This window comes from Salmo salar, chromosome 18 (assembly GCF_965601325.2).
Source record: "Salmo salar chromosome 18, fSalSal1, whole genome shotgun sequence".
Taxonomy (NCBI): Eukaryota; Metazoa; Chordata; class Actinopteri; order Salmoniformes; family Salmonidae; genus Salmo; species Salmo salar.
The window spans coordinates 96,035,500-96,055,984 of NC_138308.1; the positions used below are offsets into that span (position 1 = coordinate 96,035,500).

General features: G+C 46.3%; 1 protein-coding gene across 1 annotated transcript; it reads left to right on the plus strand.

Annotated features, from left to right (window-relative positions):
• Positions 1–501: 501 nt before the first annotated feature.
• LOC123723795 (uncharacterized) lies at positions 502–9,273 on the plus strand. Its single transcript, XM_082964600.1, has 3 exons — positions 502–541; positions 2,610–5,597; positions 6,171–9,273. Exons 1-2 carry the CDS (start codon positions 502–504, stop codon positions 3,464–3,466), a joined length of 897 nt encoding a protein of 298 aa, XP_082820726.1. The 3' UTR covers positions 3,467–5,597; positions 6,171–9,273.
• The last annotated feature ends 11,212 nt before the right edge of the window (positions 9,274–20,485 follow it).

The following is a 20,485-nucleotide window of genomic DNA, read 5'->3' on the forward strand; positions in this document are numbered from 1 at the left end:
TACTCCAATATTTGTAAATGTTAGTAAGCTAGTTATTCACCCGTTTCTAAACCTGTAAGTTTAATAAAGGTCTTTATAAACCAGTTACTAATCATTAGCTTAATATTTTGTGGCCTTTTAAATCACATCTAGAAAGGTCATTTTACATGAATTAAAATTGTGTGACCTGCTTCAGCTGTTTAACATTTTCACGGATGTTGAAGCAGTTGAACATGTTTCACATAAGAGAAACAGTCACTTCAAATATATATTTTTTCAATTACAGCTATTTTATCAGGTAAGTTGACTGAGAACACATTCTCATTTACAGCAACGACCAGGGGAATCGTTACATGGGAGAGGAGGGAGGATGAATGAGCCAATTGTAAGCTGGGGATGATTAGGTGGCCGTGATGGTGTGAGGACCAGATTGAGAATTTAGCTATTGGATCTTTAGTGACCACAGAGAGTCAGGACACCCGTTCAACGTCCCATCTGAAAGACGGCACCCTACACAGGACAATGTCCCCAATCATATATGTCACCAATATTATCCATGAAGGTAGGGTAGACTGGGGAACACAGGGTCAGTTGTAACAGATAAATAAGTCCAGTTAGAAATCATGTAGAAAGCTCTTATTCAACGTGATAATGGTTGGTTACGTCACCCCGCTCCTCCGCTCTCTCCACTGGCTTCCAGTCGAAGCTCGCATCCGCTACAAGACCATGGTGCTTGCCTACGAAGCTGTGAGGGGAACGGCACCTCCGTACCTTCAGGCTCTGATCAGGCCCTACACCCAAACAAGGGCACTCCGTTCATCCACCTCTGGCCTGCTCGCCTCCCTACCTCTGAGGAAGCACAGTTCCCGCTCAGCCCAGTCAAAACTGTTCGCTGCTCTGGCACCCCAATGGTGGAACAAGCTCCCTCACGACGCCAGGACAGCGGAGTCAATCACCACCTTCCGGAGACACCTGAAACCCCACCTCTTCAAGGAATACCTGGGATAGGATAAAGTAATCCTTCTAACCCCCCCCTTAAAAGATTTAGATGCACTATTGTAAAGTGGTTGTTCCACTGGATATTATAGGTGAATGCACCAATTTGTAAGTCGCTCTGGATAAGAGCGTCTGCTAAATGACTAAAATGTAAATGTAAAAAATGGTTAGTTTCTCTACATGCCCAAGAGGTTTTGTTTAAATCCATTGATGACTTTTAGTTTTATTGAAGAAGAAAAAAGGTTTTGAGGTCCTAAAGTAAATATTCTATCCTCCTGTCTTTTTGTTAAATTATTGACCTGTGGAACATTCACCTACTGGGTCAATTATAGCATTTAATTCCCACCACTTGTCACGTCCTGACCAGTAAAAAGGTTGTTTGTTATTATAGTTTGGTCAGGACGTGGCAGGGGTGTGTTTGTTTTGTGTTGTCGGGGTTTTTAGGTTGTGTTCTATGTTTTGTATTTCTATGTTCTGTTTTCTAGTTTTTCTATTTCTATGTCTAGTTTATTGTTTTGACCTTCAATTGGAGGCAGCTGTTCCTTGTTGCCTCTAATTGAAGGTCCTATTTAGTAGGGGTGTTTTTCATGGGGTTTTTGTGGGTAGTTGTTCTTTGTATAGCCTAGTAGCCTTACAGGACTGTTTCGTCGTTGTTTTTGTATACGTGTTTATTTTTGTTTTCCTTCTTCAATAAAAAAGATGAGTATACATATTCCCGCTGCGTTTTGGTCCAATCCCTACGACACCCGTGACAGAACTATCCACCACCAACGGACCAAGCAGCGGAGGAAGGAGCAGCAGCAGAGCTATAAGGAGTTTTGGACTTGGGAACAGATCCTAGCGGGAGAAGGACCATGGAGGAAGGCTGGAGAGGACAGAGAACGCTATGCTGGGACACGGCTGGCAAGGAAGCCTGAGAGGCACCCCCAATAATTTTTTTGGGGGGGCACACGGGTAGTTTGGCTGGGCCGAGGGTGAGCCCTAAGCCAACTCCCCGTGCTTATTATGGGGAGCGTGTGGAGTGGAGAGCGGCGGTGTATGCGGAAGTGCACACGATCTCGCCCATGCGCACGCACAGTCCGGTGCGAGCGATCCCAGCCCCTCGCAAGTGCCGTGCTAGAGTGGGCATCCAGCCTGGAAGGAGGATGCCTGCGCAGCACATCTGGCCACCAGTGCGCCTCCTAGGCCCAGGCTACCCTACGCCTGCTCTACGCACGGCAACCATCAGGCCTCTGCACAGCCCAGTTCGCCCTGTGCCAGCACTCCGCTAGTACAGGGCTACTATTACCATCCAGCCAGGACGGGTTGTGCAGGAGGTGCGCTCCAGACCTCCAGTGCCTACTCATGGCCCGGTGTATCCAGTTCCTGCTCCTCGCACTAGCCCTGACGTGCCTATCTCTAGTCTGGTGCCTCCAAAGCCGGCACCACGCACCAGGCCTCCAATGTGTCAGCCCAGTCTAGTACGCCCTGTTCCCACTCCTCGCACTAGCCTTGGGGTGCGTGTCTGCAGTCTGGTACCTCCAGTACCAGCCCCACGCACCAGGCCTCCAGTGCGTCAGCCCAGTCCAGCTCGTCCTGCTCCTGCTTCTCGCACTAGCCCTGTGGTGCGTGTCCCTAGTCTGGCGCCTCCTAAGCCAGCCCCACGCATCAGGCCTTCAGTGCGCAGTCCCCGTCCAGAGCTTCTGACGACAGTGCCCCGTCCAGAGTGTCCGGCAACAGTGCCCCGTCTAGAGTTGGCCCACAGTCCGGAGCCTGCAGAGATGGCCCACACTCCGGAGCCGGCAGAGACGGCCCACAGTCTGGAGTCGGCAGAGATGGCCCACAGTCCGGAGTCGGCAGAGACGGCCCACAGTCCGGAGTCGGCAGAGACGGCCCACAGTCCGGAGCCGGCAGAGACGGCCCTCGAGTCCGGAGCTCCCAGAGACGGCCCTCGAGTCCGGAGCTCCCAGAGTCGCCCTCGAGTCCGGAGCTCCCAGAGTCGCCCTCGAGTCCGGAGCTCCCAGATTTGCCCTCGAGTCCGGAGCTCCCAGAGTCGCCCTCGAGTCCGGAGCTCCCAGAGTCGCCCTCGAGTCCGGAGCTCCCAGAGTCGCCCTCGAGTCCGGAGCTCCCAGAGTCGCCCTCGAGTCCGGAGCTCCCAGAGTCGCCCTCGAGTCCGGAGCTCCCAGAGTCGCCCTCGAGTCCGGAGCTCCCAGAGTCGCCCTCGAGTCCGGAGCTCCCAGAGTCGCCCTCGAGTCCGGAGCTCCCAGAGTCGCCCTCGAGTCCGGAGCTCCCAGAGTCGCCCTCGAGTCCGGAGCTCCCAGAGTCGCCCTGCAGTCCGAGGTCTCCAGCGACGCGCATCAGCCCGAGGTCTCCAGCGACGCGCATCAGGCCGAGGTCTTCAGCGATGCGCCATAGCCCAGAGACTTCGGGATGGGTAAAATATAATAAGCAGTTAGCGGGGGTGGACAGGTTAGGTTGGGGAGTAAGACCGGAGTCTGAGCCACCTCCGTAGTACGAGGTTGAGGAGGGGGTGTAGCACAAGAACCGTCGGTGAGGGTGGGCACCCTCCCTTCCCTCCCTTTAGTTTGGGATTATTTTTGTTTTGGGTTTATTTTTGTGTTTTTGTTAAGGTGCATCCGGGGTCTGCACCTTTGGGGGGGAGTACTGTCACGTCCTGACCAGTAAAAAGGTTGTTTGTTATTATAGTTTGATCAGGACGTGGCAGGGGTGTTCTATGTTTTGTATTTCTATGTTCTAATTTCTAGTTTTTCTATTTCTATGTCTAGTTTATTGTTTTGATCTTCAATTGGAGGCAGCTGTTCCTCGTTGCCTCTAATTGAAGGTCCTATTTAGTAGGGGTGTTTTTCATGGGTTTTTTGTGGGTAGTTGTTCTTTGTATAGCCTAGTAGCCTTACAGGACTGTTTCGTCGTTGTTTTTGTATACGTGTTTATTTTTGTTTTCCTTCTTCAATAAAAAAGATGATGAGTATACATATTCCCGCTGCATTTTGGTCCAATCCCTACGACACCCGTGACAACACTTTTGGTTGAATTGTAAATGACTGGTATGTTCTAGGAACATACTTACTGTGTTATGGTAGCCGAGGTATGTATGTTTGCATAAAAATATTATTAATAAACTAAAGTCTAAAAGTGTTGGTTTGTTCCCCAGTCTCCTCTACTCTGACTGAGAAAAGGCCTCCTCAACTGAAGAATCTACAGCTGCTGAGTCTGAGGTGTTAATCAGTCCAGTGCTGCTCTGACCACAGTGTTGTTAGGAACCACATTTTCTAATGCTACATACACAGCCTTGTGTCAACTCTTACTGTGAACTACTTCAGTTACTGGAAATAAACTCAGCAGTGGTCAGACTACAGAATACACCAAGTTGTACACATCTTCCTCCATTTCATTCAGTTGGACACATCTTCCTCCATTTCATTCAGTTGTACACATCTTCCTCCATTTCATTCAGTTGGACACATCTTCCTCCATTTCATTCAGTTGGACACATCTTCATCCATTTCATTCAGTTGTAAACATATCTGTAATGTATGTGAGGCCTTTGAGACCTCATACTAAATATGTTGACTTGCTGGTCAAGGGAAAATGCAAGTGTTACTTCTTTGAGTTGCTGAGTCAGAGTCGCTAAGCCTTGTGGGATATTAATGAATGTGAACTCAGCAACCGTAATTCCAGAACAGTCCCTCTGTTGTAATAGTGTGATGTGTATCTTCTGACAGACTCTATGCTGAGTAAAGTCATGTTTTCATCCTAAAACGTTTTTCTACCAGAACCAAAGTGTGGATGCAGTCACTATTTAGAGCAGTCTAATCTCATTAACCCAGAACTATAATATTGTGTGATTCAGTTCTGGGTCCATACGTGTTAGAAACTACGGGAGGTGAGTCACATGTTATTTGTTACAGCAGTTTCCATGGAAACATACAGAGGAGTTTATGCAAATCAACCCTTTCTGTTTTGACACCTGAAGGAGGAGTCTCTGAAAACCTATTTAAAGCAGTCTGTCCTGACTCAGCTCAGCAGTCTCCAGTCTACCAACTGGTCTCTGTAATAACTATTTAAAGCAGCCAGTCCTGACTCAGCTCAGCAGTCTCCAGTCTACCAACTGGTCTCTGTAATAACTATTTAAAGCAGTCTGTCCTGACTCAGCTCAGCAGTCTCCAGTCTACCAACTGGTCTCTGTAATAACTATTTAAAGCAGTCTGTCCTGACTCAGCTCAACAGTCTCCAGTCTACCAACTGGTCTCTGTAACTTCATCTTTGTCTCTGTGGTGTACAGTCTTCAGGTGATGATGGGGGTATTGAATCATCTCTCTACTCTCCTCCTTCTCTCTCTCCTTCCTCCTGCTCTCTCTCATGTAGTGGAGAAGTTCAGTGATGTTCCACAGTGCAAGAATTTCTTCCTGGAGGGGACAACTCCAAATCTCCCAGGTATTTTGGTTGATGGGACAGTCAAGAACCAGAACCGCTACAAGCCGATTTGCCAGAAGTACAACACAATCTACAGGTTTGCAACTCTCTACGACACGACCAAGAGGATCCCTGTGTTCTCAGCCTACACCTTCACTGGTCCTCCTACAGACCCCAGACCACATCAACCCTGGATGATTGAGCCCCAGGTAGGACTAATGTTTTGTCATATAACATAACATTTGTATTTGTTTACTGCTATATGTCAGACAGTTATGATACAGAATATAGAACTACCACTATGGAGGGTACAGAGACTTGATTGTGAACCCCCCCAGAAGAGGGTTTATTGAACAGAAAAGTGGGTTTATTGTACAGAAAGGAGGGTTTATTGTACAGAAAAGAGGGTTTATTGTACAGAAAAGGGGGTTTATTGTACAGAAAAGAGGGTTTATTGTACAGAAAGGAGGGTTTATTGTACAGAAAAGAGGGTTTATTGTACAGAAAAGAGGGTTTATTGTACAGAAAGGAGGGTTTATTGTACAGAAAGGAGGGTTTATTGTACAGAAAGGAGGGTTTATTGTACAGAAATGAGGGTTTATTGTACAGAAAGGAGGGTTAGAGGGTTTATTGTACAGAAAAGAGGGTTTATTGTACAGAAAAGAGGGTTTATTGTACAGAAAAGAGGGTTTATTGTACAGAAAAGAGGGTTTATTGTACAGAAAAGAGGGTTTATTGTACAGAAAACCTGTGAATGTATGAATGACTGTTGTTTCCTGCAGCTCGACATTGAAACCAACAGTCCTGAAATGCAGAAAGAGACAGGAGGCCGTTACGAACACCAGGCTGGGAACAGCGACTATGGAAACCCATCAGATTATCAATATGTGAACTACAACAACTCAATACCAATTAAAGGGGTGAACAGAGGTCACCTCTTCCCAAATTCACATGCTCATGACCTTGATACTCAGAAGTCCACCTTTACCCTGACCAACATCGTTCCCCAGGACGTCAAATTCAACGGGGGCAGCTGGAGAGAAATGGAGAGAAATGTCAGAGGAAAGCTGATGACGGACTGTATTAGTAACAAAGGGAAGATAGAAGCCTATGTGGTGACTGGAGCAGTGCCCAGCAGCAACAACACACTGAACAAACGAGTGAACATCCCAGAGCTCCTGTGGACAGCCTACTGCTGTTACAACAGGAAGATGAAGAAGCCGATAGCCGAAGCACACTGGCAGTGGAACAAGGAGATAAAGAAGAATACAGTGAATCCAGTAACCTTGGGAAAACTCGAAGAGATGTTGAACAAATATCTCAAAGGTAAAGGTGGTCTTGTCAAGGTGTTCCCAACAAAATGTCCAAGATAACCTGAACCTACCACTTCCCCCTGACCCAGAAGATTGTCCAAGATAACCTGAACCTACCACTTCCCCCTGACCCAGAAGATTGTCCAAGATAACCTGAACCTACCACTTCCCCCTGACCCAGAAGATTGTCCAAGATAACCTGAACCTACCACTTCCCCCTGACCCAGAAGATTGTCCAAGATAACCTGAACCTACCACTTCCCCCTGACCCAGAAGATTGTCCAAGATAACCTGAACCTACCACTTCCCCCTGACCCAGAAGATTGTCCAAGATAACCTGAACCTACCACTTCCCCCTGACCCAGAAGATTGTCCAAGATAACCTGAACCTACCACTTCCCCCTGACCCAGAAGATTGTCCAAGATAACCTGAACCTACCACTTCCCCCTGACCCAGAATATTGTCCAAGATAACCTGAACCTACCACTTCCCCCTGACCCAGAAGATTGTCCAAGATAACCTGAACCTACCACTTCCCCCTGACCCAGATGGAAGAATTTCTTCCGTAGTGAGGAATCTTTACAATTCCATGAGAAATAGATCTGGAAGGTTCTTTGGATGATCTGGGTACAGATGATCACAGCATATCAACAAACTATCATTACGGTTAGAGTCATGAATATCAGGGTTAAATTGGTAGTGAGGGTTATAATGGTAATGAGGGTTATAATGGTAATGAGGGTTCTAATGTTAATGAGGGTTGTAATGGTAGTGAGGGTTATAATGGTAATGAGGGTTATAATGGTAGTGAGGGTTATAATGGTAATGAGGGTTGTAATGGTAGTGAGGGTTATAATGGTAATGAGGGTTGTAATGGTAGTGAGGGTTATAATGGTAATGAGGGTTGTAATGGTAGTGAGGGTTATAATGGTAATGAGGGTTATAATGGTAGTGAGGGTTATAATGGTAATGAGGGTTATAATGGTAATGAGGGTTATAATGGTAATGAGGGTTATAATGGTAATGAGGGTTGTAATGGTAGTGAGGGTTATAATGGTAATGAGGGTTGTAATGGTAGTGAGGGTTATAATGGTAATGAGGGTTATAATGGTAGTGAGGGTTATAATGGTAATGAGGGTTGTAATTGTAGTGAGGGTTATAATGGTAATGAGGGTTATAATGGTAGTGAGGGTTATAATGGTAATGAGGGTTGTAATGGTAGTGAGGGTTATAATGGTAATGAGGGTTGTAATGGTAGTGAGGGTTATAATGGTAATGAGGGTTGTAATGGTAGTGAGGGTTATAATGGTAATGAGGGTTATAATGGTAGTGAGGGTTATAATGGTAATGAGGGTTATAATGGTAATGAGGGTTATAATGGTAATGAGGGTTGTAATGGTAGTGAGGGTTATAATGGTAGTGAGGGTTGTAATGGTAGTGAGGGTTATAATGGTAATGAGGGTTATAATGGTAATGAGGGTTGTAATGGTAGTGAGGGTTGTAATGGTAATGAGGGTTGTAATGGTAGTGAGGGTTATAATGGTTACATGTCAAGATATGTACACTTTCAATTGCAAAACTTTTCTCTTCTATGTCAATATATATCTATAGTCTATACTCTATCAAATATAAAAAGAGATACTGTTATGTAAATGAATGTAATTCTATCACTGTTACCATAGAGATACTATTATATGTTCTGAATGTAATTCTATCACTGTTACCATGGAGATACTATTATATGTTCTGAATGTAATTCTATCACTGTTACCATGGAGATACTATTATATGTTCTGAATGTAATTCTATCACTGTTACCATAGAAATACTATTATATGTTCTGAATGTAATTCTATCACTGTTACCATGGAGATACTATTATATGTTCTGAATGTAATTCTATTACTGTTACCATAGAGATACTATTATATGTTCTGAATGTAATTCTATCACTGTTACCATGGAGATACTATTATATGTTCTGAATGTAATTCTATTACTGTTACCATAGAGATACTATTATATGTTCTGAATGTAATTCTATCACTGTTACCATGGAGATACTATTATATGTTCTGAATGTAATTCTATCACTGTTACCATAGAGATACTATTATATGTTCTGAATGTAATTCTATCACTGTTACCATAGAGATACTATTATATGTTCTGAATGTAATTCTATCACTGTTACCATAGAGATACTATTATATGTTCTGAATGTAATTCTATCACTGTTACCATAGAAATACTATTATATGTTCTGAATGTAATTCTATCACTGTTACCATAGAGATACTATTATATGTTCTGAATGTAATTCTATCACTGTTACCATGGAGATACTATTATATGTTCTGAATGTAATTCTATCACTGTTACCATAGAGATACTATTATATGTTCTGAATGTAATTCTATCACTGTTACCATAGAGATACTATTATATGTTCTGAATGTAATTCTATCACTGTTACCATGGAGATACTATTATATGTTCTGAATGTAATTCTATCACTGTATGTATCCATCTTCTTCCCATCTGAAGGAATAAACATCTATAATGAATGAAGCCTGTGAGAGTCTGGTGTTTTGTTCTCATAGTAATTAAATGTAGCCAAGTGACTCCAATGTTCCAATTCAACATTAGACCAAGTTATTTGAGCTAAAAACATAAATGATTGAAAGTACATTTACATTTAAGTCATTTAGCAGACGCTCTTATCCAGAGCGACTTACAAAATGGTGCATTCACCTTATGATATCCAGTGGAACAACCACTTTACAATAGTGCATCTAAATCTTTTAAGGGGGGGGGTTAGAAGGATTACTTTATCCTATCCTAGGTATTCCTTAAAGAGGTGGGGTTTCAGGTGTCTCCGGAAGGTGGTGATTGACTCCGCTGTCCTGGCGTCGTGAGGGAGCTTATCCACCATTGGGGTGCCAGAGCAGCGAACAGTTTTGACTGGGCTGAGCGGGAACTGTGCTTCCTCAGAGGTAAGTACTCTTAAAAGTAAACTCCTAAAGTACTCTTTTAGTTGTCGGTTTATCATTCAAACTTTGCCGTAACTATGTGTCCAACCAGCTATGGTCCAGCATACCAGCTAGCTACCATGTCTCTAAACATACCTGGAGCTGGTCAAGAAGCTACCATGTCTCTAAACATACCTGGAGCTGGTCAAGAAGCTACCATGTCTCTAAACATACCTGGAGCTGGTCAAGAAGGATTTACAAACATTGTTCTGGAATCATCAAAATCCAGGCTGCATCACATCCGGCCGTGATTGGGTGTCCCATAGGGCGGCGCACAATTGGCCCATCATCGTCCAGGTTTGGCCGGGGTAGGCCGTCATTTTAAATAATAATTTGTTCTTAACTGACTTGTCTAGTTAAATAAAGGTTAAAAAAAAGTTTTAAAAGTATTTTCAAGCAGTGTTCTTGAATCATCTCACCAGCAGGTGGGAGCCTTGTTCCAGTTTTCAAACCTCCACTCCATGAGCTCTGTGAACAGAACAGGTTTCAATTGATTGATTGAATGATTGATATATGTCCAATTAGTCACCATCATCTGTGTTTTAGATCTATTATCCATATCATTGATAATTAGCATATTTGCATTCAGTTACGCTAAACAAGCAGACTAAAAACAGATTGTGAGACTTTTCATCCCACATTCAGCCACACTTGAATCAGGAAATGTCCCCCTTTTGTCCAAGTCCACAAACAATAAATACTATTATTTTTCCTCAAAATGTCACTGGTTGAGCTGCTGTGAAAAATAATTCAAAATGTTTCCCTGCATTCAGTGGAAGGCAACTAAAGACACACCTGATGCTGAGGTCAGAGAGACAGGCTGACCTGACGCTGAGGTAAGAGAGACAGACTGACCTGACGCTGAGGTAAGATAGACAGACTGACCTGACGCTGAGGTAAGAGAGACAGACTGACCTGACGCTGAGGTAAGAGAGACAGACTGACCTGACGCTGAGGTAAGAGAGACAGACTGACCTGACGCTGAGGTAAGAGATACAGACTGACCTGACGCTGAGGTAAGAGAGACAGACTGACCTGACGCTGAGGTAAGAGAGACAGACTGACCTGACGCTGAGGTAAGAGAGACAGACTGACCTGACGCTGAGGTCAGAGAGACAGACTGACCTGACGCTGAGGTAAGAGAGACAGACTGACCTGACGCTGAGGTAAGAGAGACAGACTGACCTGACGCTGAGGTAAGAGATACAGACTGACCTGACGCTGAGGTAAGAGAGACAGACTGACCTGACGCTGAGGTAAGAGAGACAGACTGACCTGACGCTGAGATCAGAGAGACAGACTGACCTGACGCTGAGGTAAGAGAGACAGACTGACCTGACGCTGAGGTAAGAGAGACAGACTGACCTGACGCTGAGGTAAGAGATACAGACTGACCTGACGCTGAGGTAAGAGATACAGACTGACCTGACGCTGAGGCAAGAGAGACAGACTGACCTGACGCTGAGGCAAGAGAGACAGACTGACCTGACGCTGAGGCAAGAGAGACAGACTGACCTGACGCTGAGGCAAGAGAGACAGACTGACCTGACACTGAGGTAAGAGAGACAGACTGACCTGACGCTGAGGTAAGAGAGACAGACTGACCTGACGCTGAGGTAAGAGAGACAGACTGACCTGACGCTGAGGTCAGAGATACAGACTAACCTGACGCTGAGGTTAGAGAGACAGACTGACCTGACGCTGAGGTAAGAGAGACAGACTGACCTGACGCTGAGGTAAGAGAGACAGACTGACCTGACGCTGAGGTCAGATAGACAGACTGACCTGACACTGAGGTAAGAGAGACAGACTGACCTTGGGGGATGAAAGGAGAACCAATGTTGGAAAAAGCTCATGGTTTGAGTAGCTTAATCAGGTGATATTAATTACAGAGAAATGATTTTAAAGAATAGCATGTCATATCACTTAATCCGGCATAGCCAAAGTCACGACAGCCACTTCTGTTTTACTTCCGGGTCGTGTCCCCAAATCTTTTGAAATGACTTGAACTTCATATCATAACATTTGTGAAAACACGGTCATTTACAATATATATAAAATACATGTTTCGTTTTGGATGAATTTACCTCTGCCTGGATTCCTTTTATGGATTATTTGGCTTGAAGACCATTGTGATGTGTTTTTGCCCATTGAAGACTATTCAGAAAGACAACAAAATACTACAATGCCACTTCCTGGAAAATGACGTGTCACTTTAGTAGTCTATAGAAAAAAAGACCTTGATGAGTAAAATATAGAGAGATAGTGAGAGGCAGAGAGCGAGGGAGGCAGAGCGAGAGAGACATATGCCATATATTCATTTGAGACAGTTTCACACAGCAAGAAAATGATCCTTCAGCAACAGGAAATTGTAATTGTTATGTTGTTTATAATTAATGGACATGTTTTGTAGGGGTTGTTACAAAAATAGTTAAGTCAAAAAAAGTCTGACATTTTTAAAGAAGTCATTACAAACTTTAGAAGCCTTTTTAACCTGGAATACATTACAAATTAGCATTTCATTTTGTACAGGAAAATTCCTACACAACAAGATGATCAAATTAAGATACGGCTCCTGTAGGTTTCACAGCAGTATTTCGTTCCAAACAGGTTTTTCAGTTTTTGCAGCAAACAAAAAGAAAATACCCTTTTACAATGAACAAAATACAGCAAATATCATATCTGGTGTCAGAGATATGATGCAAAACGTACGTTCAGAGTGTCAAGATCCAGACGGGTTTGAGCGCTATCAGGAGAACCTTCCTTGGGAACCTAAATCTAGACAGATACACAGACAGAATGACAGACAGACAGATACACAGACAGAATGACAGACAGACAGATACACAGACAGAATGACAGACAGACAGACAGACAGACAGACAGACAGACAGACAGACAGACAGACAGACAGACAGAATGACAGAAAGACAGAAAGACAGATACACAGACAGAATGACAGACAGACAGATACACAGACAGACAGACAGACAGACAGACAGACAGACAGACAGACAGACAGACAGACAGACAGACAGAATGACAGAATGACAGAAAGACAGATACACAGACAGAATGACAGATACACAGACAGAATGACAGACACACAGACAGAATGACAGACACACAGACAGAGGGACAGATACACAGACAGAATGACAGACAGACAGATTGACAGACAGACAGACAGACAGACAGACAGACAGACAGACAGACAGAGTGGTGAAGATCAGTGACGTTGAGGTTGCAATTTACGCAACAAATTGGTCCATGCCAAACTTCCAGCCACAAAAGAAAATGAGCCAGGCTCTTTACACCCTCTTCTGAATGGCAGCTATAAATGCAGATGCTGAGCTCAGTACAACAATATGATGAAGTGTGAATGTTTCTACCACCCACATACAGGAAAACGGTTCCAAATAAATGACATCATTACCTGGTCCACCACCCATGTTATCTACATTATTACATGTCCATGTGGGCTGTGTTATGTAGGTAAAACCTCTCGTTATCTCAGAGAATTAGTGAACATAAAAGTTAAATCAGGAGTAAAGACAGGGATTATCCAGTCGCAGTACATTGTAATGACCTAAAACATGACATTTCTACCTTTAGGTTGTGAGACACAGAGAAAGTCAAGATATCAGACAGGGGAGGTGATATAACACTGAGCTAATGAGAATGTTTTGGGATTTTCACCCTCCAGACATTATTCCCTAAAGGTCTTAATGATGAAATGTCCATGCATGTTATGTTGTAAATGTGAACATGAATTAATGCCTCCACTTCGGACTACTCTGACGTTTTTTCTTGAACGGAACCCAATGATTTATGAAAACTTACTTGATGTCCTCATTGTGGGTTTACAGACGTGTTCAGGGCCAGCCCTCCCATTAGACCGTCGCCTATGGCAGCACTTGTCTGCCGCCCTCCGGTGCCCTTGTTCGGTCACTACACCGCATGCTGCGCCCAGCCACCAGCTCATAGTGTTGCTACAGTCCCCCCCACCCCATTCCCTCTTCTCCTGAAGTTCATACCACTATCCTTGGTAGCTATGGTGATGTGTGTGTTTATATCTCCTGAAGTTCATACCACTATCCTTGGTAGCTATGGTGATGTGTGTGTTTATATCTCCTGAAGTTCATACCACTATCCTTGGTAGCTATGGTGATGTGTGTGTTTATATCTCCTGAAGTTCATACCACTATCCTTGGTAGCTATGGTGATGTGTGTGTTTATATCTCCCGAAGTTCATACCACTATCCTTGGTAGCTATGGTGATGTGTGTGTTTATGGGATTATCCAATTATGAAACATTAATAAATGAATCTGCCAAATAAATGATTGTATTTTTTGTAAGTGTGTGTGGAAGACGATTAGTGATTAAGACAGTTACCTAACCTGTTAACGTTAGTGATTAAGACAGTAACCTAACCTGTTAACGTTAGTGATTAAGACAGTAACCTAGCCTGTTAACGTTAGTGATTAAGACAGTAACCTAACCTGTTAACGTTAATTGATTAAGACAGTAACCTAACCTGTTAACGTTAGTGATTAAGACAGTAACCTAACCTGTTAACGTTAGTGATTAAGACAGTAACCTAACCTGTTAACGTTAGTGATTAAGACAGTAACCTAACTGTCACGTCCTGACCAGCAGATGGAGCTGTTGTTGTAGTTTTGGGGTCAGGACGTGGCAGTCTTGTGTTCTGTGTTGGTCTTGTGACTCCTGATCAGGAACAGCTGGGGATCGTTGTTCCTGATTGGGAGTCATATATGTAGGAGTATGTTTGTCACTTGGTTTTGTGGGTAGTTGTTTTTGCACTGCGTATTGTGTGCCTGCAAAACTGTTCCTGTCTTATATATTGTTTGAATTGTGAAGTGGATGCTCTACTCCTTTATTTTTATTAAAGATGAGTATTCACATACCTGCTGCGCCTTGGTCCATTTTTACAGAAGACAGCCGTTACAGAACTACCCACCACCAAAGGACCAAGCAGCAGAAGAGGAGGAAGCCACAGGAGAAGGAAATGGAAGAATGGACCTGGCAGGACGAAAGAAAATTCTGGGCGGACAAGTTAAGGGAGCTAAGGGAACCCGAGAGGCAGCCCCAAGATTTTTTTTGGGGGGGGCACACGGGTAGTTTGGCCAGGCCAGGGAAGAGCCGTAAGCCAGCTACCCGTGACTACAGGGAGGTGCGTACGAGGTGGAGGGCGTCATGTTACGCTGAGGTGCGCACCATCTCGCCTATACGGACGCACAGCCCAGTGCGCCCAGTACCAGCGCCCCGCAGGTGCCAGGGCAAGGGGAGCATCGAGCCGGAAGGGGTGATGTCAACCCTGCACTATAGACCGCCAGTGCGCCCTTTCGGTCCGGTGTTTCCCGCTAGACACACTAGCATGGAGGTGCGTGTCTCCAGGCTGGTACGTCCAATACCTGCCCCACGCATCAGGAGTCAACAGTCGTCATCAGAGCTGCCCGCCAGTCAACAGTCACCAGAGCTGCCCGCCAGTCAACAGTCGTCGGAGCTGCCCGCCAGTCAACAGTCGTCGGAGCTGCCCGCCAGTCAACAGTCGTCGGAGCTGCCCGCCAGTCAACAGTCGTCGGAGCTGCCCGCCAGTCAACAGTCGTCGGAGCTGCCCGCCAGTCAACAGTCGTCGGAGCTGCCCGCCAGTCAACAGTCGTCGGAGCTGCCCGCCAGTCAACAGTCGTCGGAGCTGCCCGCCAGTCAACAGTCGTCGGAGCTGCCCGCCAGTCAACAGTCGCCGGAGTGGCCGGACTGCGCTGAACTGCCGGAGTGGTCGGACTGCGCTGAACTGCCGGAGTGGTCGGACTGCGCTGAACTGCCGGAGTGGCCGGACTGCGCTGAACTGCCGGAGTGGTCGGACTGCCCTGAACTGCCGGAGTGGCCGGACTGCCCTGAACTGCCGGAGTGGCCGGACTGCCCTGTTCTGCCGGAGTGGCCGGACTGCCCTGTTCTGCCGGAGTGGCCGGACTGCCCTGTTCTGCCGGAGTGGCCGGACTGCCCTGTTCTGCCGGAGTGGCCGGACTGCCCTGTTCTGCCGGAGTGGCCGGACTGCCCTGTTCTGCCAGAATGGCCGGACTGCCCTGTTCTGCCAGAGTGGCCGGACTGCCCTGTTCTGCCAGAGTGGCCGGACTGCCCTGTTCTGCCAGAGTGGCCGGACTGCCCTGTTCTGCCAGAGTGGCCGGACTGCCCGGTTCTGCCAGAGGTGCCCGCCTGCCCTGATCTGCCAGGGTGCCCGGCCTGTCAGGATCAGCCCGAGGGGTCCTCCTGCCCTTCGGTCCAGCCCGAGGGGTCCTCCTGCCCTTCGGTCCAGCCCGAGTGGTCCTCCTGCCCTCCGGTCCAGCCCGAGTGGTCCTCCTGCCCTCCGGTCCAGCCCGAGTGGCCCGCATGCCTTCCGGCCCAGCCCGAGTGGCCCGCATGCCTTCCGGCCCAGCCCGAGTGGCCCGCATGCCTTCCGGCCCAGCCCGAGTGGCCCGCATGCCTTCCGGCCCAGCCCGAGTGGCCCGCATGCCTTCCGGCCCAGCCCGAGTGGCCCGCATGCCTTCCGGCCCAGCCCGAGTGGCCCGCATGCCTTCCGGCCCAGCCCGAGGGGCCCGCATGCCTTCCGGCCCAGCCCGAGGGGCCCGCATGCCTTCCGGCCCAGCCCGAGTGGCCCGCATGCCTTCCGGCTCAGCCCGAGGGGCCCGCATGCCTTCCGGCTCAGCCCGAGGGGCCCTCCTGCTCTCCGGCCCAGCCCGAGGGGCCCTCCTGCTCTCCGGCCCAGGCCGAGGGGCCCTCCTGCTCTCCGGCCCAGCCCGAGGGGCCCTCCTGCTCTCCGGCCCAGCCCGAGGGGCCCTCCTGCTCTCCGGCCCAGCCCGAGGGGCCCTCCTGCTCTCCGGCCCAGCCCGAGGGGCCCTCCTGCTCTCCGGCCCAGCCCGAGGGGCCCTCCTGTCCCCCGGCCCAGCCCGAGGGGCCCTCCTGTCCCCCGGCCCAGCCCGAGGGGCCCTCCTGTCCCCCGGCCCAGCCCGAGGGGCCCTCCTGTCCCCCGGCCCAGCCCGAGGGGCCCTCCTGTCCTCCGGCCCGGCTCGAGGGGTCCGTCTGCCTGGCGCAGCTATCGGCTCCACCGAAGTGGGCGACGCCGAGGGTGGAGCAGGGTCCACGTCCTGCACCGGAGCCACCTCCAGGATAGGTGGGTTGGGGAGGGAGGGTGTAGCACCGTGCCGTCGTTGACGGCAGCCACCCTCCCTTCCCTCCCTTATTGTTTAGGGGTTATTGTTTATGGGTTTTGTTGGGGATTTTGTTTGTTGGTGTTTTTTCGTTGTTAGGTGCATTCCGGGGTCTGCACCTTGAGGGGGGGGTACTGTCACGTCCTGACCAGCAGATGGAGCTGTTGTTGTAGTTTTGGGGTCAGGACGTGGCAGTCTTGTGTTCTGTGTTGGTCTTGTGACTCCTGATCAGGAACAGCTGGGGATCGTTGTTCCTGATTGGGAGTCATATATGTAGGAGTATGTTTGTCACTTGGTTTTGTGGGTAGTTGTTTTTGCACTGCGTATTGTGTGCCTGCAAAACTGTTCCTGTCTTATATATTGTTTGAATTGTGAAGTGGATGCTCTACTCCTTTATTTTTATTAAAGATGAGTATTCACATACCTGCTGCGCCTTGGTCCATTTTTACAGAAGACAGCCGTTACACTAACCTGTTAACGTTAGTGATTAAGACAGTAACCTAACCTGTTAACGTTAGTGATTAAGACAGTAACCTAACCTGTTAACGTTAGTGATTAAGACAGTAACCTAACCTGTTAACGTTAGTGATTAAGACAGTAACCTAACCTGTTAACGTTAGTGATTAAGACAGTAACCTAACCTGTTACCGTTAGTGATTAAGACAGTAACCTAACCTGTTAACGTTAGTGATTAAGACAGTAACCTAACCTGTTAACGTTAGTGATTAAGACAGTAACCTAACCTGTTAACGTTAGTGATTAAGACAGTAACTTAACGTTAGTGATTAAGACAGTAACCTAACCTGTTAACGTTAGCTAGCTACTACTAGTGGATATCATTTTAGATAAAAGTCATCTATAGAGATATAAAACAATTTGCTACCACGTCTAATAGACAAAAAATATCAGGAAGTGAAAATTAAAAAAAATAAAAAACATTGAGAAAAGAGTCACAATCTCGATGCTTCAAGACCAACCCAGAAACCCAGCCTAAAACCCCAAACAGAAAGCAATGCAGGTGTAGAAGCACGGTGGCTAGGAAAAACTCCTAGAGAGGAACCAGGCTGAGGGGTGGCCAGTCCTCTTCTGGCCTTGCCGGGTGGAGATTATAACAGAACATGGCCAAGATGTTCAAATGTTCATAGATGACCAGCAGGTTCAAATAATAATAATCACAGTGGTTGTAGAGGCTGCAACTGCTCAGCACCTCAGGAGTACTACTAGTGGATATCATTTTAGATAAAAGTCATCTATAGAGATTTCAAACAATTTGCTACCATGTCTAATAGACCAAAAATATCAGGAAGCGAATATAAAAATAAAAAACAATGAGAAAAGAGGCAAAATCTCTAAACCAAAGAAATTGTCTGGTGAAATGTATCAGTGTGCAGCAACGTCCATCAGCCGGTGTGGAGAATTACAAGCCTACGAGGACAAGAATCAGTGTCTCCTCCTCAGCCTCTCATGAGAAGTCGCATGACCACCCAGATAGTTTCCAGAGGTGGAAGGAGCTGGAGATCAGGCTGGTGTCCAAGCAAACTCACATGATTTGATTTCAGGACCATGGACAGCTACCGAGAGAAAACATCGCTGACTGCAATGCAGCACCACAGCAGAGGAAAGAGGCCACTCTACACAATAAATACATGCTGATGTTGGACCATCACATTCGATATGGAAATAAACATCATTCATTAAGGCTGGGTCATTGACAGAAAGGTTATTTTACACTGCAACAGCGAAACGAGGCCCGCCATGCATTTATGAAAGCGCTTGTTTCCAAAGCTCAAATGATCTTACTGTATTTTACAGTTCTACAGGAATATTAAAATATATGTTCAATATGTTATATAAAAGTGTTATTTTTACTGTAATTGTAACATTTATGGGGTCGTTCCATGTGTGATAACAGGTGTGATATTATTAATCAGAAACCAGTTTTCCTACTGTAGGTAGTAGGTTGCATAGTGACAGCAACATTGTAACTCTCCGATGCAGCGGTTCAAGTTAAATTCCCTTCTGCCTGGTAAGGAACCTCCTATATGTACACGCGTCCACACAACATGGTAACGGTCATAAACACACAACTACACAGATAATTGGAGCTTATTTCTTCATCCTCCAATAAATAAGTGGTGAGACTCCCTGTTTGACGGACACAATTATCCTCCATAGATGTCGGTATAGACATATTCTCCAATACTGTCTCATGTACTGATTAAATACCTCCGTGTCTGGGAAGGGCTTGGTGTGTTTGGTTCTGATTAAATACCTCCGTGTCTGGGAAGGGCTTGGTGTGTTTGGTTCTGATTAAATACCTCCGTGTCTGCGAAGGGCTTGGTGTGTTTGGTTCTGATGAAATACCTCCGTGTCTGGGAAGGGCTTGGTGTGTTTGGTTCTGATTAAATACCTCCGTGTCTGGGAAGGGCTTGGTGTGTTTGGTTCTGATTAAATACCTCCGTGTCTGGGAAGGGCTTGGTGTGTTTGGTTCTGATGAAATACCTCCGTGTCTGGGAAGGGCTTGGTGTGTTTGGTTCTGATTAAATACCTCCGTGTCTGGGAAGGGCTTGGTGTGTTTGGTTCTGATTATATACCTCCGTGTCTGGGAAGGGCTTGGTGTGTTTGGTACTGATTAAATACCTCCGTGTCTGGGAAGGGCTTGGTGTGTTTGGTTCTGATTATATACCTCCGTGTCTGGGAAGGGCTTGGTGTGTTTGGTTCTGATTAAATACCTCCGTGTCTGGGAAGGGCTTGGTGTGTTTGGTTCTGATTAAATACCTCCGTGTCTGGGAAGGGCTTGGTGTGTTTGGTTCTGATTAAATACCTCCGTGTCTGGGAAGGGCTTGGTGTGTTGGACTAAAACCAGGGCTCCAATTGACTGAGGGTATCACATATCTTTTGTTAAAGAAAATAGCAAAAATGATATCTATTGTTTGCTTTATATTTGTGAATAAATATATAAAACGTATCCAGATTATATCCAGCGGTCTATAACAATGCTTAACTCTGTGACGTCTTATGGTAGAAACAACCTCTAAAATGCCGAGAAAGACGGGACTCCGATGCATATGGAGATAAATTGATTCCTCTCTATGACAATCTGAAGCTGAGCTGCAGCCTATATTATTCTTAGAGGTACAAAAAAAATGGACTTTGCTATTCTGTCCCTATTAATTGAGCTTTTCTCTTTCTGAAAGAGAAGATGTTTGTTTAAACCCAGGCAGCTTTTAATAAGGAAGCACTTCTGTTGTTGGGTTTTACAACAGACGAGAAGCCAGCAGTTGAAGCTTACAGTTTTCTGCGACAGTAGAGCCTCTGTCTGGGTGGAAAGGTCACTTTTGAAAGTGCCATGCTTGGATTCATCAGGATGTCTAAGATGTCATTATTTTTCTCTCGTCTAGGATGGCAGAACATCCGGGCCATTGGTGATTTTATCAATGTAATCAGATATACCAGGCTGTGTTATTGACATTGAACTGATTATATAGCCTACTAACCAGATGTGTTAAATGGTGTTTAAT

Excerpts from the sequence above, each read along its gene's own strand:
- LOC123723795 (XM_082964600.1), top strand. The coding sequence starts at position 502 with ATGTCCCCAATCATATATGTCACCAATATTATCCATGAAG. Across the intron at positions 542-2,609 it reads CACCAATATTATCCATGAAG|CCAGCCCCACGCATCAGGCC; the intron begins GTAGGGTAGACT and ends GCGCCTCCTAAG.